This window comes from Calonectris borealis, chromosome 30, assembly GCF_964195595.1.
Source record: "Calonectris borealis chromosome 30, bCalBor7.hap1.2, whole genome shotgun sequence".
NCBI lineage: Eukaryota > Metazoa > Chordata > Aves > Procellariiformes > Procellariidae > Calonectris > Calonectris borealis.
Genome location: NC_134341.1, coordinates 943765 through 956145, shown reverse-complemented (window position 1 = coordinate 956145; position 12381 = coordinate 943765). Strand labels below are relative to the sequence as shown.

Below are 12381 nucleotides of genomic sequence, written 5' to 3'. Positions count from 1 at the left end.
CCAATGAGCGTCGCGCTTCTGTGCGGGGTAGGGGGCGCCTGGCCAACGGCGGCGCTCGGGTGCGGCCGGCCGCCAATGGGCGGTGGCGGCGGCCCGCCCCGCCCCGCCCCGAGTGGTGGCGGCGGGCCAATAGAACGAGGCGGAGGGCGGGCGTCCGCTGTGCGCCGGCCAATGAGGACCAGGGGCGTGGCGGAGTGGGGACCGTTCGAGGCCTGGCACGGACGGCGGAGCGCCGCGCAGGTGAGGGCTGAGGGGACCGCGGCGGCGGGGGGGGGCCCGGCCCGGCCTCGGGGGTCCCCGCCGCCCCCCGGGGCCCTCGCGGTGGCTGCGAGCCCCGGGCAGCCCCCGCCGCCCCACCAGGCCTCACCCTGGGGGGGCCCGGGCGGCTCCTGCCCCCCCCCCCAGGCCTCACCCCGGGGGGCCCGGGCGGCTCCTGCCCCCCCCCAGGCCTCATCCCGGGGGGCCCGGGCGGCTCCTGCCCCCCCACCAGGCCTCACCCCGGGGGGGCCCCGACGGCTCCTGCCCCCCCACCAGGCCTCGCTGCCGGAGGGGGGCTACACGCGGGTCCCGCCCCCCGTGGGGCCTCCGTCTGGTTCCAGGGGGCTGCAGCAGGGTGGGAGCCGGGGGGAGGCCCCCTCGGAGTGAGGCCTGATGGGGAAGCAGGCGGTTGCTGGCGGGCCCGGGGCAGCGCCAGGGCCGGGGCTGGGTGCAGGCACTGGTGGGTAAAGGTCGCCCAGCAGCGACGGTCCCGGTTACCCATTGACGACAGCGCCCGGCAGCCGCCCTCGGGCCACCAACCGGGGACGTCACCAGCGAAACCGAAACGGTCCCATCTCAGTCACTCGTGCCAGGTGAAGGGCTGCTGTCCCGGCGCGGGAGGCCTGGGTCCTTCTGCCGTCCCGGGAGCCGGGACCCACCTCCCCGTGCGCAGGGAGGGCAGGCCCTGCCTGACCAAACTCGCTGTCACAGCCGCCCGCCAGGCCGGGAGAAGGCTGTCACATACTTCTGCAGCCACCACACCCCGCGCAGAGACAGCTTCCCCATTGCCTTGCGCAACCCCCGGTGAGGCCGCGGGGCAGCGACCTCTGCTTCTGCCCCACCGTGAGCCGTGAGGCCGAGCCAGGAGGTCCCCGTTGACGTGGTAGCACCAGCCCAGTGACAACCGAGCTCTCGCTGTCCCAGTGCTGGGGTGAAACCAGCGCAGCCCTGGGCAAGGCCAGCGGGCGCAGGGCAGGAGGAGACCCCGGGCCCTCTCCTCCACTGGGGCGGCCGGTTGACAGCCTGTGCCCCCTCAGGCCGTCTGCCCCAGCCTGTTCGGTCCCTTCCACCCCTTGGGGACAGGCAGCTTGTGCCACTTGCTGGGCTGGTTGGGCTCCCGTAGGTGCCAGGGTAAACAGCACCGGCCGAGCCGGCCAGACCAGAGGCCGGCAGAGGGGCCGGAGCGGGAAGAGGCGAGGAGGAGGAGGAGGAGGCCTTGCAAGGAGCCTTGTGCTGCCAGAGCCTCCTCTGGGGATGTCATTACGGGCGCTAATAGTAGCCTGGCACAAAGACGCTTTCCAGCTGCTGGCAGCGCTCCCGCAGGGTCGGGGCCTCCCCGGGGGCAGCCCCGGTCTCGCAACAGCCCGCAACGCTTGCACCAGCTGAGCGAGGAGGGCTCTGGCGCCCGGCCGGCACAAAGCGCCGCGGATCCCGAGCAGCCCGCAGCTCCTGCCGCTCGCTCCGCACGGGACGGGCAGGTCCTCGGCTCCCGCTGAGCTCCTCTGCCGCGTGGCGAGAGCTTTCGGGGTACAGGAGGGCTCCGGCGTCCCCCTGACCCACCTCCCCTCTTGCAGCTTGCACCTCTGCGAAGCGGCCGGTGGGCCCACTCCCAGCCCGGCACCATGAACGTCTTCGACCGAAACATCAACTTTGACGCCCTCTTCAAGTTCTCCCACATGTGAGTAACGCCTCGGGCAGGCCGGGCTCAAGCCGGGGGGCTGCACCAGCCTCACCGACGGCCTCACCACCGCCCTCCTCGCCCGCAGCTCGGCCTCCACCCAGGAGCACCTGAAGAGGGTCTACGCCAGCTTCGCCCTCTGCATGTTCGTGGCGGCCGCGGGGGCCTACATCAACGTGGTGACCCATCTCTTCCAGGTGAGGGGCCTTTGGGGCGTTGCGGGTGGCCCCCGTGCTCGCACCCCCCTGCCCGTGCCGCCCCGGCGAGGCAATGCCGGGCCCCCACCTGCCTCTCGCCCCACAGTTCAGCCTCCTGACCGGCCTGGGCGCCCTGGGGCTGATGATCTGGCTGACGGCCACCCCGCACAGCCGGGAGACGGAGCAGAAGAGGCTGGGGATGCTGGCCGGCTTCGCCTTCCTGATGGGTAGGTGGGCACCGGGGACCCTCCCAAGTCCCGCGGGACCCCGAGCCCTGGGGAGGGGGGGACGAGGGCCCCGACACGGCGCTGACCGGCTCCAAAATGGCTCCGGTGACACCCTGCTCTGTCCTTCCAGGCATCAACCTGGGGCCCCTCCTGGAAATGTGCATCTCCATCAACCCCAGGTAGGAGCGTGACCCCCCCCAGCCACCCCCTGCCGCCCCCCCAGGCCCCGTTCACCCCCTCTCCTCTCTCCTAGCATCATCCCCACCGCCTTCCTCGGCACCGCCACCATCTTCGCCTGCTTCTCACTGAGCGCCCTGTACGCCCGACGCCGCAGCTTCCTCTACCTGGGAGGTGAGGGGGGCTGGGGGGGGACCCACGGGGGGCTGGCGGCTCCCTGCAAGGGGGCGGGGGGCACCCCACGAGTGCCAGGCCTCACTCCCTGCCCTCTCCCCGCAGGTTTCCTGCTCTCCGGCCTCACCCTGATGCTTCTCTCCTCCGTGGTTAACGCCTTCATGCGATCCTCTTGGCTCTTCACGGTGAGTCCCCTCCCGTCTGCCAGGCCCGGCGGGGGACGGGCAGACGTCAGCTGGCACCGGTGACGCCAACGCGGGGCTGTCCCCATCTCACGTCCCCTCTCCCTCCCGCAGGCCAACCTCTACCTGGGGCTGATGATCATGTGCGGCTTCGTGCTCTTCGACACGCAGCTCATCATCGAGAAGGCGGAGAGCGGGGACAAGGATTACATCTGGTGGGTGACGGGGACGGGGGGACGGGGACACGGGCCGGGCCCCCCCTGAGCGCGTCCCTCCGTCCCCGCAGGCATTGCGTCGATCTCTTCCTCGACTTCGTCAACATCTTCCGGGAGCTCCTGATGATCCTGGGCATGACCGAGGTGGGTGACGGTCCCCCGGGCATGGCCGGGGGGGACAAACCCGCCCCTTGGCAGGGGGGGACGGGGGCCACGGCCCCAGCAGTGACCGGCCGCTCTCCTCTTGCAGAACAAGAAGAAGAAGAAGTGAAGCGGCTCCAGGCCGAGGTGGAGCTGTCCCCATCCAGTCCCCGTCCCCACCCCGTCCCCGTCCCTTCTCTGATTCATTAAAGGGGTTGCGCTTGCTGCCGATGAAAGGCAGCCCAGAAGCTTTCGCACCTTGTGGGTTTTTCTCTCGTTTAGCTTTTCTTTGATTAGAAACCGGCCGATTTGCGGATCCTGCTGGAGTTCGGCTCCCCCCCCTCCCCGGCCCGGCTCCCCCCTCGTCCCTCGGGGTTATCGCCGACACGTGAGCTCCCCGTAGAGGTTTCTCCCCGGCCCCGCGGGCAACGCGTCCCCGCCTCGCCCTTGCGCCAGCAGCCGGGGCGTTATCCCCCCACCCGGGCAGCCGTGGGCCCCCCCATAGCAGCTGGGGGGGGTAGTGGGACCCCCTTGAAGCCAAACTCAAACGGAGGAGCCTCTCCTTTAGCACCAGTGCCAAGAAATACAACGGAAAAGAAAACGATCTGCTGGGCGAGCCGTCCGGCGGGGCCGCGGGGACGAAGGTGTTTTGATTCCGAGCTCTCCCAATCCCGCCGTCGCCTCTTTGTACACCGGGACGATTCAATAAAACGCTCAGACTTGAACTTTCTCGGCCCCCTCCCTCCCTCCCGCGGGCAGGATGCGGCCGACGCAGAGACGACAGCGGCTGCACAATAACATATATAAATAAACCGGGGGAGGGCGGCTTTATTGAGTTAAAAACCCGGCGGCGGGGGGGCTGTACACTGCGATAGCACCATTGGAGAGAGCCGGGGAGGGAGGGGGACGGGGCACCGGGACCCCCCCCGCACCGGGCAGCACCCCCAGAGCGGGGCGGGGGGCAGCGGGGTTGGGGGGGGGGGCAGGAGATGTGCGAGCGGGGCCGGGGGGGCTCAGCCCTGGCTGCCGCAGGAGGAGAGGCTGTCGTAGAGGGAGTCGCTGAGCGACTCGGAGTGCTCCAGCCCCGGGGGGCCGTGTCCCCCGTCCCGCGAGCGGGCCTCCGTGCTGCCCTCGTCCCCCACGTCCGAGGCGCTGGGCGTCCGGCTGCTGCTGGCGCTCAGGGTGGGGGGCAGCGGCGGGGGGGCCTCCGGGGACGCCCCTCGACGCCCCGCCGGGCTGCACACGGGCGCCTGGGGAGGGACAGCGGGGGGGGGGGAGCTCACTGTGTCCCCCCACTCCCTGCCAATGCCACCCCAGGGCTGGCGGGGTGGTCCCACAGCCTCCCCCCTCCCTGGCCCCCCCCTTACCAGTGTGGGACGGTGCAGCCCCTCCAGCCCCCCGGGGGGGCAGGGGAAGGGGTCGGCGGTGCCGCAGGCTTTGGCGTTGGGGAAGGTCCAGTTCTTGCTCTGCTGGACGCGCCGTGGCTTCCCGGCACCGTCACCGGTGTCTGCGGGAAAAGGGGGGGGGTCAGTGCTGGCCTGCAGGGCCCCCCCACGACCCCCACCGGGTGCCAAGCCCTGTTGCACCTTGCACGAACCCGGTGCACACCCGGCACCATCAACGGGGCCTCGCGCGGCCCCGGCACGCAGCACGGCAGGACACTGACCCTGGGGACCGGCGCGGTGGCCATGCGGGCCGGGGGGGGCCGGGGGGCGGCACGCCGGGGCGCTCCGGTGTTTGCCGGCCACCAGCAGCTCCTCCGCGCTGGGCACCTCCCGCTCCAGCGTCCGGGCCTTGCGCGGCACTTTGGTGATGGCAGGCGGCCGCGCCGGCACGGCGCCGGGCAGCGGCTCAGGGCGGCCCCGCGGTTTGGGGGTGCTCTTGGCAGGGACCCCCCCGTAGTCGGGGGGTGGGAAGGTCCCGATCCCGCTGTCCAGCGTCCGCGTCAGCGACCCGCACGCTGCCGGCACAAGCGGAGGCGTCAGTGCCGGGGGTCCGCCCCGGTGCCCCCCTCCCCGCCGTATCCCCCCCGGCACCCCCTCACCGGCGAAGTGCTGCGACGTCCCCGACTCGGACAGGCTCTCGTCCGACGGCAGCTCGTCCCGGAGCCCCACGTCGGGCACCTGCAGCGGGGGGGGGCAGAGGGTGAGTGGCCATGGCGTATGTGACCCCCCCAGAGCGGGCACACGGCCGGCGGTGGTGATGGGGGGGTCCTCACCTTGTCAGGGGGCTCCCGCAGGTGTCCTACGATGCCGTTGCGGGGCGGGTGGCAGAGCCGGGGGTCTTTGGCGTCGGGGGGGACCCGCCGGAGGTCACACAGCTCCCGCTTGTGCTCCAGGCGGTTCTCGTAGGGCACGTCCTTCCCGTCCACCCTGGGGACCCCGCCACGTCAGGGTGGGGGCACCCACCACCCTCACTTCCCCCCCGCCCCCCGGGCCGCCGCTGACCTGTCCAGCAGCTGCTGCATGAAGGTCTCGGCCGTCACCTCCTGGTACATCACCGGGAGGTGGCCGGGGCCGCGGGGGGGCCCGCGCGGGCGCCCCTTCTCCAGCGCCAGCCCCTGCAGGAAGGCGTGCTCCTCCCGCAGCGCCTTGCGCAGATCCTCCGCCTTCTCCATCAGCTTCGAGATGTTGAGGCTTTCGGCTTCCAACTTGCGGGCGGCCAGCTTGACCTCCCGCCGCAGGGGAGCCGGCGTCCCGGCCCACTCCCGGCCCCGACCGCCATCGCCGCGACGGCTGAGAGCCGGCAGCTTGCTGCGGCGCAGCCCGAACCAGCTGGCCAAGCCGCCGGCCGCCTTCCCCTTGGCTTCGCCCGCCGGCGCCCGCTCCTGCCCCTGCAGCCGCAGCACGTTCTCCTCGATGCCCTTCATCACCTTCTCCTCGATGGCCGAGTGCCCGGCAGCGCCCGGCGGCGGCGCCGCGCCGGAGGGCTCAGGGGCCGGTGGTGCTTTGCGGGGGACCCCCGCCGCCTTGGCGCCCGCCGGCTCCTCGCCCCGTGGCGTCCCGGCTTTGCCGGCGCCCGCCTTGGTGGGCAGCTTGGTGGGGCTGCCGTGGGGGCTGCGGGCGGCCTTGGCGGGGGGGGCCGGGGGGGCCCGCGGTGGGGTCCTGCCGCTGGCGGGGCGCCCCTTGCCCCCCGCCTTGCCGGGCTCGCCCATGGAGCCGGAGGAGTAGCAGCGGGCCAGGGGCTCCCCGCCGTGCGGCTCGGGGTGCTTCAGGCTGCCCCCCAAACCCCCCCGGGGAGGGGGCCGCGGCTCAGCCCCGTGGCCTCGCTCGGGCCGCCCTGGGCCGGGGGGCTCGCGGCCCTCGGCCCCCCGCAGCTTGCCCAGGGCGGCCAGGCGCTCCTTGAAGGGCAGGTAGCCCGGCTCGGGGGGCTTCTTGCCAGGGCGGCGAGAGGGAGCCGAGCCCCCCGTGCCTCGGCGGGCGCTGGGGGGGGAGGCGGCCGCCCGCTCCCCGCTGCCGGGGGGGCCCGGCGGCCCGGGGGGCTGCTCAGCCGCCTCGTAGGTGCGTGGCGGGGGGAAGGCGGGGGGCTCGGGGGAGCCGGGCTCGGGGGGGGCGTCGGGGGAAGCGCGGCGGCTAAGCGCCGGCGAGGCCTCGGGGTTGCCGCCGCGGCAGGGGATCTTGGAGGCGCGGGCGAGCTGGGGGCTGAGGCGCAGCGCCCCGGGGGGGGGCGGCAGCTTGAGCACCTTGGGGGGGGAGGGCAGGGGGTTGGTCCCCCCGCCGGGCGAAAGCGGGGCGAAGCCCCCCTCGGGGCTCTCCTCGCCCGGGGCGTAGAGCCCCAGGAAAGCGGGGTGCTCGCCGTGCCACTGCCGGGGGGGGCCCCCAGGGGCTTCGCCGTTGTGCCGGCAGCACCCCCCCTCGCCCCGCAGCAGCCGCTCGGCCAAGGCGCTGAGCAGGGCCCCCCGCGGCGGCGCAGCCTCCTCCGGAGAGGAGCAGGGGCTGCCCTCGGCCCCCCGCCACCCCCCGGCAGCCCCCGGCCCCCGCAGCGGGCAGGGGGGCCAGCCCGGGGCGGCGCAGGGCTCGGGGGAGCCGGGGGACGTCGGGGGGGGCCCCAGCAGTGGGTCCGTCTCCTCCAGCTTGCGCAGCACCTCCAGGATCTGGGCTTTCTTCTTGAAAAAGGGGGAGAGGGCGTCCAGGGGGGGGGCGCCGGGGCTGAGCCCGGGGCTGCCCGATGGCACCGATGGGGTCACCTGCGGGGACCGGGCACCGTCACCCCACGGGCACCCGGTGCTGAGCCCCACGGCACCGTGCTGGGGCTGGGGTGGTGGGGCTGGGAGAGGGGGACGCCCTGGGGACACCCGGGGCGAGGGGGACAGGGAGAGGGATCGGGATGGGGACACAATGGGGTCAGGGACGGGACACTGGGGACAGGGGGGGACATCACAGGTGGGGGGGCTCAGAGGGGGGGATGCCAGGAACCTGGAGAAGGGGACACCTCAGGGACAGGGACACCGTGGGCAGTCGGGCTTGGAAAGGGTGATGCCACAGGCTCAGGGATGGGGACACCATGGACCTGGGGAAGGGGACAGAGGGGAGGACACCACGGGCCCGAAAGCGGGGTACCACAGGCTCGGGGGCACCGCAGGCTTGGAAAAGGCAATAGCATGAGCTTGGGGAGGGGGATGCCACAGCCCGGAGCGGGGGACACCGGAGCAGGGGGGTTCGGAGACGCCGGTACCCACCTCCAGCGGGGGGACGCAGCGGCCGGGGGGCAGCGGGGGGGGCGGCTGCTCAGCGGAGCCCGGCGGGGGGCTGGCTGGGGCGTCCGGAGGCACCGGCACCGGGTGCAGCGGCAGCTGGAGAGGAGAGAAATGCCGGGTTAAGCTTTGGGGGGGCTCTGCCCCGTGACCCCCCCAGCACCGATGCAGCCCCAGCTGCACCTGGGGCAGGGATCCGGCCGAGAGCTGCAGCTTCTGCTGGAAGAGGTCGCTCAGCGCCTGGTTCTGGCGCTCCAGGTCGAAGACCCGTTTCTTCAGCTTGATGCATTCCTCGCGCAGGTCCTGGCCAGGGCGGGAGGGGGGGGCGTCAGCCGGGAGCCCCCCCACTCCCCCTCCAGCCCCCCGCCGCCCCCCCGACACCCACCTTCTGGTTGAGCAGCGCCTGCACCACATGGTTGGCAACCTGGGGAGCAGAGGGGGGGCCTGGGTGGGGCGCGAGGGCATGCGCAGCCCCACGCCCTGGCACACGCGTGTGCACACATGTCCCACACGCCCCCCCCCCCAGTACCTCGTCCAGGCAGCGCTCGTACGTCTCCCGCTGGTTCTCGTTGGCCTGGGCCAGGGCCGAGTTCTCCGCCTGGGGACAGAGCGGGGACGGCTCAGAGGACACGGTAGAGGGGCACGGATGCCTGGACCCCCCCCACATGGCACCCAGGGGACCCTTCCTCTGCCCGGTGGGAGGCAGGGCCGTGCATGGAGGGGCAGGGTTGCCCCAGGAGCGGTGGCACATGAAGGCCACGGAAAGCAGGAAAGTGCTGCCCCTCACCGTGGTGTCTGGGCTGCTGGCTCCGTGGCACCGGCCACAGCTGCCTGGTAGCACCGGCTGCACAATGGCAGTGGCCACGGCTGCACGGTGGCCATGGCTGCATGGTGGCACTGGCCACGGCTGCCCAAAGGCAATGGCCACAGCTGCCTGGTGGCCACGGCTGCCCTGGTGGCCCTAGTTTCTAGTGGCCATGGCTGCCCAGTAGCACCAGCCACAGCTGGCCAGTGGTCCCAGCTCTCAGTGGCCCTGGCTGCTGGCTCCCGCCGTACCTCCAGCTCCCGCAGCCGCTGCAGGAGCTCATGGCTGGTGCCCGTCTCGCCAAGCACCGCGGGGCTCCCGTCTCCCGGCGCCTCGGCCACGCTCTCCGACATCGCTGGCTGCAGGGGGACGTGCGTCAGGCCGGGGTCCCCGCTGGCCCCGGCCCGGTGTCCCCCCGGCCCGCGGCACTGCCAGGCCCTGGGCAGCCCGGACCCCCCTCACCTCGTTCGGGACGTCCCCAGCCCCGTCCCTCCGCGGTGTCACCTGCAGGGGAGAACGGGGCTGAGGGGGGGGACGGAGCCTCGGGGGAACCCCAGGGCCGAGCCCCGACGCCGCCGGCACCAGCACCCAGAGCCACAGGGACCCCTCCTGCAGCCACCCATGTCCCTTCCCGGGGTGTGCAGGGACGCTGGGACCGGCCCCGGGGCACCGGGATGTGCAGCACCCCCGGGGCTGGCACCGGCCTCGGGGCACCGGGATGCGCAGCACCCGGTGCACAGGACCCTCGGGTGCAGACGGGCCCCCTCGGCTCCAGCCCCGGTACCGGACACCCCGCTTCCCCCGGGGCTCTCCCCGCCGCCGGTGCCGGTGCCTCCCCGCACCGCTCGCCCCGTGCGCGCCGGAACAGGGGCCGGCCCCGAGCACCGGCCCCGAGCACCGGTCCCGAGCACCGGGCACCGGTCCCGGCCCGGGCCCCCCCGCCGCGCTTCCGCCCCCGCCGCGCACTCACGCCCGGGGCTCCCGGCGGCGCCGCCCGCCCCCGCTCAGCGCGGCCCCGGGGCCGGTCCCGGCGGCGGCGGCGGCTCCATCCCGACCCGGCCCGGCCGCGCTATTGTTGGGAGGCGGCGGCGGCCCGGCTCCGCCTTCCCGCCGCGGCCGGGGAGGAGCCGGAGCCGCCGCCACCGCCCCCGGTGCGGGGCTCCGCCAGCGCCAGCCCCGGGCAGGGAGCACCGGGGAGCCGGCACGGGGGGTCCGGGGCACCGGGGACCTCCCGCGAGAGGCAGCACCGGGACACGGGGCATCCCGGGAAAGGAAGCACCGGGCATCCCCATGTGGCACCGGGCTCCCTCGGGGATACAGGGCACCCCACGGAGAGGGACTCCCCTGGGGCACCCACCACCCTTTGGAGAGGGACCCCCAGGAGCCTGGGCACCCTTTGGGGAGGCCCCCGGGGCTCCAGGCACAGAGCCGTGCCGTGGCTCCAGGCCGTGGCCCCCACCCTGCACCCCACGAGCCGGGCAGGGGTTGGGGTTCACACGGGGTCACGTGGCCCCGGCTCACCCAGACCCCTCGGTGGCAATGCCCGGCACCCCGGCGGGGGGGTTCAGCGGCACAGGGGGAACCGGAGGGGACAACAGGAGGGTCTGGGGGTGATGGAGATGGTGAGGCCGGGAGGGAGGTCACTGGAAGCAGGCGAGGTCGGGGCATGTGCAGCGCTCGTGACAGCCCTGTCCCCCACTGCGGACCCCACATGGCTCCCCCATGAGTGGGAGCACTGGGGGCTGCCGGATGGCCCCGGAGCAAACTCTGCCGCCTTCTCCCACCCAATGCAACGACAGCAACAAAAATAACCGGAGCGCCGGTATTTACAGCCCTGCTCGGCACAGCGGGGTCAGGCACAGAGAGAGGCTGTGGGATGCTCCCCATGTCCCCAGCAAGCCCTGAGCTGGCTGTCCCCAACCCCATGGGCTGCGTGACCTTGGCCACACACCCTCCCTGGGAGCCCGCTGGCACCACGCACAGCAGCACCAGGCACCCTCACCGGCACATGCGGCCGGACCTCACACGTGCTGTCCCTGTCCCCATCTCACAGGGCCAGCAGCAAACCCAGGCGGGTCCCCGGGGTGGCCCGTGGTGCCCGTGGGCACATGGGCCCCCCTCGCGCTGCCCCCGGCGCAGGAAGCGGCCCCGGGGCCGGCGGCTCCGGCTGCGTCACGGGGGGAAGTGAGGCTCCGTCTGGAGGGGAAGAGCAGCCCGCGGCCCCCCCAGGCCCCGCCGGCAGGGGACGGCCGGGGGGGCCCCGACAGATGGACGGTGCGGCTGTCCCCTCCCCCAGCACGGGGCCCCGCGGGGCCAGCGCGAGGGTCTCTGTGGGGAGGGGGACACAGCTCCAGCAAAGCAGGGGCACGTGGAGCCCATGTCCCCCTCCCCAGTCACCCCGGGCCAAGGGACAGCAGCCACTCGCACCCGCCGCCCCAGGCACCGCGGGGACACAGCACGTGCCCAAACCACGCGGCTGTGGACATGCCAGCGCGGCAGGGAACAGTCCCCTGCAACCGGGCCACGGTCCCACGGCATGGACCACGCCAGGGTCCCCACCCCAAGCCCAAGGACATGGGGTGACAGCCCTGAGTGTCCCCAACCCTGCTGGGCTGCAGGGGCTGGGCTGTTCTTGGGGCAGCCAGGACACAATGGGGACAGCGGGGACAGCCCAGGGACAGCGAGGATGCACCGGGGACAGGGGGGACAGCCCAGGGACAGCTGGGATGCTCTGGGGACAGCAAGGACACCCTGGGGACAGCCGGGATGCACCAGGGACAAGTGGGATGTGCTGGAGAAACAGCCTTGGGGTAGCAGGGACACATCGAGGACAGCTGGGACTCACCAGGGACACGCCAGAGACAGCCAGGATGCAGTGGGGACACTGGGGACATACCAGGGACAGCCAGGATGCCGTGGGGACACTGGGGACTGCCAGGATGCAGTGGGGACAGCAGGGACACACAGGGCACAGCTGGGATGTACCAGGGACAGTGGGGACCAGCGGGTGGGATGGAGGACAGTGGGGGACACACCAGGGACAGCCAGTATGCACTGGGGACACTGGGGACGCTCCGGGGACAGTGGGGACAGGTGGGATGCGCTGGGGGCACACGGGATGTTCTGGGGACAACATCCCGGGGACAGCAGGGACACGCAGTGGGGACAGCCGGGATGCACCAGGGGACACCGGGGACATACGTGGAGGACCGGCCGGGAAGCCCCGCGCCGCTTCCCCCGGGGCACCCCCGGCCCCGCCGCCCGGGCCCCCCTCCGCGGCACGTTCCGGTGCCCGGCGGCAGCGGGAACCCCCCCACTCCGCACCGCGGGGCTGCCGGTGTCCCCGAGCTGCGGCCCGACTTCCCCGGGGACCCCCCGGCGCCGCCGTCGCTCCCCGCCCGCCCTCCCGCCACGGCGCGGCCGGACTCACCGGGGGCTACGGCGGGGCGGCGGCGGCGGCGCGGGGCGGCATGGCCGGGACCGGGGCCGGGACCGGGGCTGGGGCCGGGGCTGGCCCGGCGGCGGCGGCGGCGGTGATGTCATGGCTCCACCGGGCCGGCTCCGCCCTGCGCCCCCGCCGCCGCCAATCCGCGCCCGGGGGCGGCGGGGGCGTCCCGGGGCGGCGGGGACGGCG

At 73.7% G+C, this 12381-nt stretch overlaps 2 protein-coding genes across 2 annotated transcripts; one reads left to right on the top strand and one right to left on the bottom strand.

The window, feature by feature from the left end:
* The first annotated feature begins 59 nt into the window (after window positions 1-59).
* On the top strand, window positions 60-3974 carry TMBIM6 (transmembrane BAX inhibitor motif containing 6). Its single transcript, XM_075133913.1, has 10 exons — window positions 60-240; window positions 1833-1936; window positions 2025-2133; window positions 2240-2360; window positions 2491-2539; window positions 2614-2711; window positions 2817-2896; window positions 3008-3108; window positions 3180-3252; window positions 3359-3974. The coding sequence occupies exons 1-10, from the start codon at window positions 76-78 to the stop codon at window positions 3377-3379; spliced, it is 921 nt and encodes a 306-aa protein (XP_074990014.1). The 5' UTR covers window positions 60-75; the 3' UTR covers window positions 3380-3974.
* On the bottom strand, window positions 3367-9755 carry NCKAP5L (NCK associated protein 5 like). The gene is made up of 13 exons (XM_075133912.1): window positions 9718-9755; window positions 9210-9251; window positions 8999-9106; window positions 8472-8540; window positions 8328-8366; window positions 8126-8245; window positions 7928-8041; window positions 5697-7435; window positions 5468-5621; window positions 5294-5372; window positions 4916-5209; window positions 4617-4756; window positions 3367-4499 (listed from the first exon to the last, which is right to left on the bottom strand). The coding sequence occupies exons 3-13, from the start codon at window positions 9098-9100 to the stop codon at window positions 4263-4265; spliced, it is 3087 nt and encodes a 1028-aa protein (XP_074990013.1). The 5' UTR covers window positions 9101-9106; window positions 9210-9251; window positions 9718-9755; the 3' UTR covers window positions 3367-4262.
* Window positions 9756-12381: the final 2626 nt, after the last annotated feature.

Excerpts from the sequence above, each read along its gene's own strand:
- NCKAP5L (XM_075133912.1), bottom strand. The coding sequence starts at position 9,100 with ATGTCGGAGAGCGTGGCCGAGGCGCCGGGAGACGGGAGCCCCGCGGTG. Across the intron at positions 8,367-8,471 it reads ACGAGCGCTGCCTGGACGAG|GTTGCCAACCATGTGGTGCA; the intron begins GTACTGGGGGGG and ends TCTGCTCCCCAG. Across the intron at positions 4,757-4,915 it reads CCACCGCGCCGGTCCCCAGG|ACACCGGTGACGGTGCCGGG; the intron begins GTCAGTGTCCTG and ends CTTTTCCCGCAG.
- TMBIM6 (XM_075133913.1), top strand. The coding sequence starts at position 76 with ATGGGCGGTGGCGGCGGCCCGCCCCGCCCCGCCCCGAGTGGTGGCGGC. Across the intron at positions 2,134-2,239 it reads TGGTGACCCATCTCTTCCAG|TTCAGCCTCCTGACCGGCCT; the intron begins GTGAGGGGCCTT and ends CTCGCCCCACAG. Across the intron at positions 3,109-3,179 it reads GGGGACAAGGATTACATCTG|GCATTGCGTCGATCTCTTCC; the intron begins GTGGGTGACGGG and ends CCGTCCCCGCAG.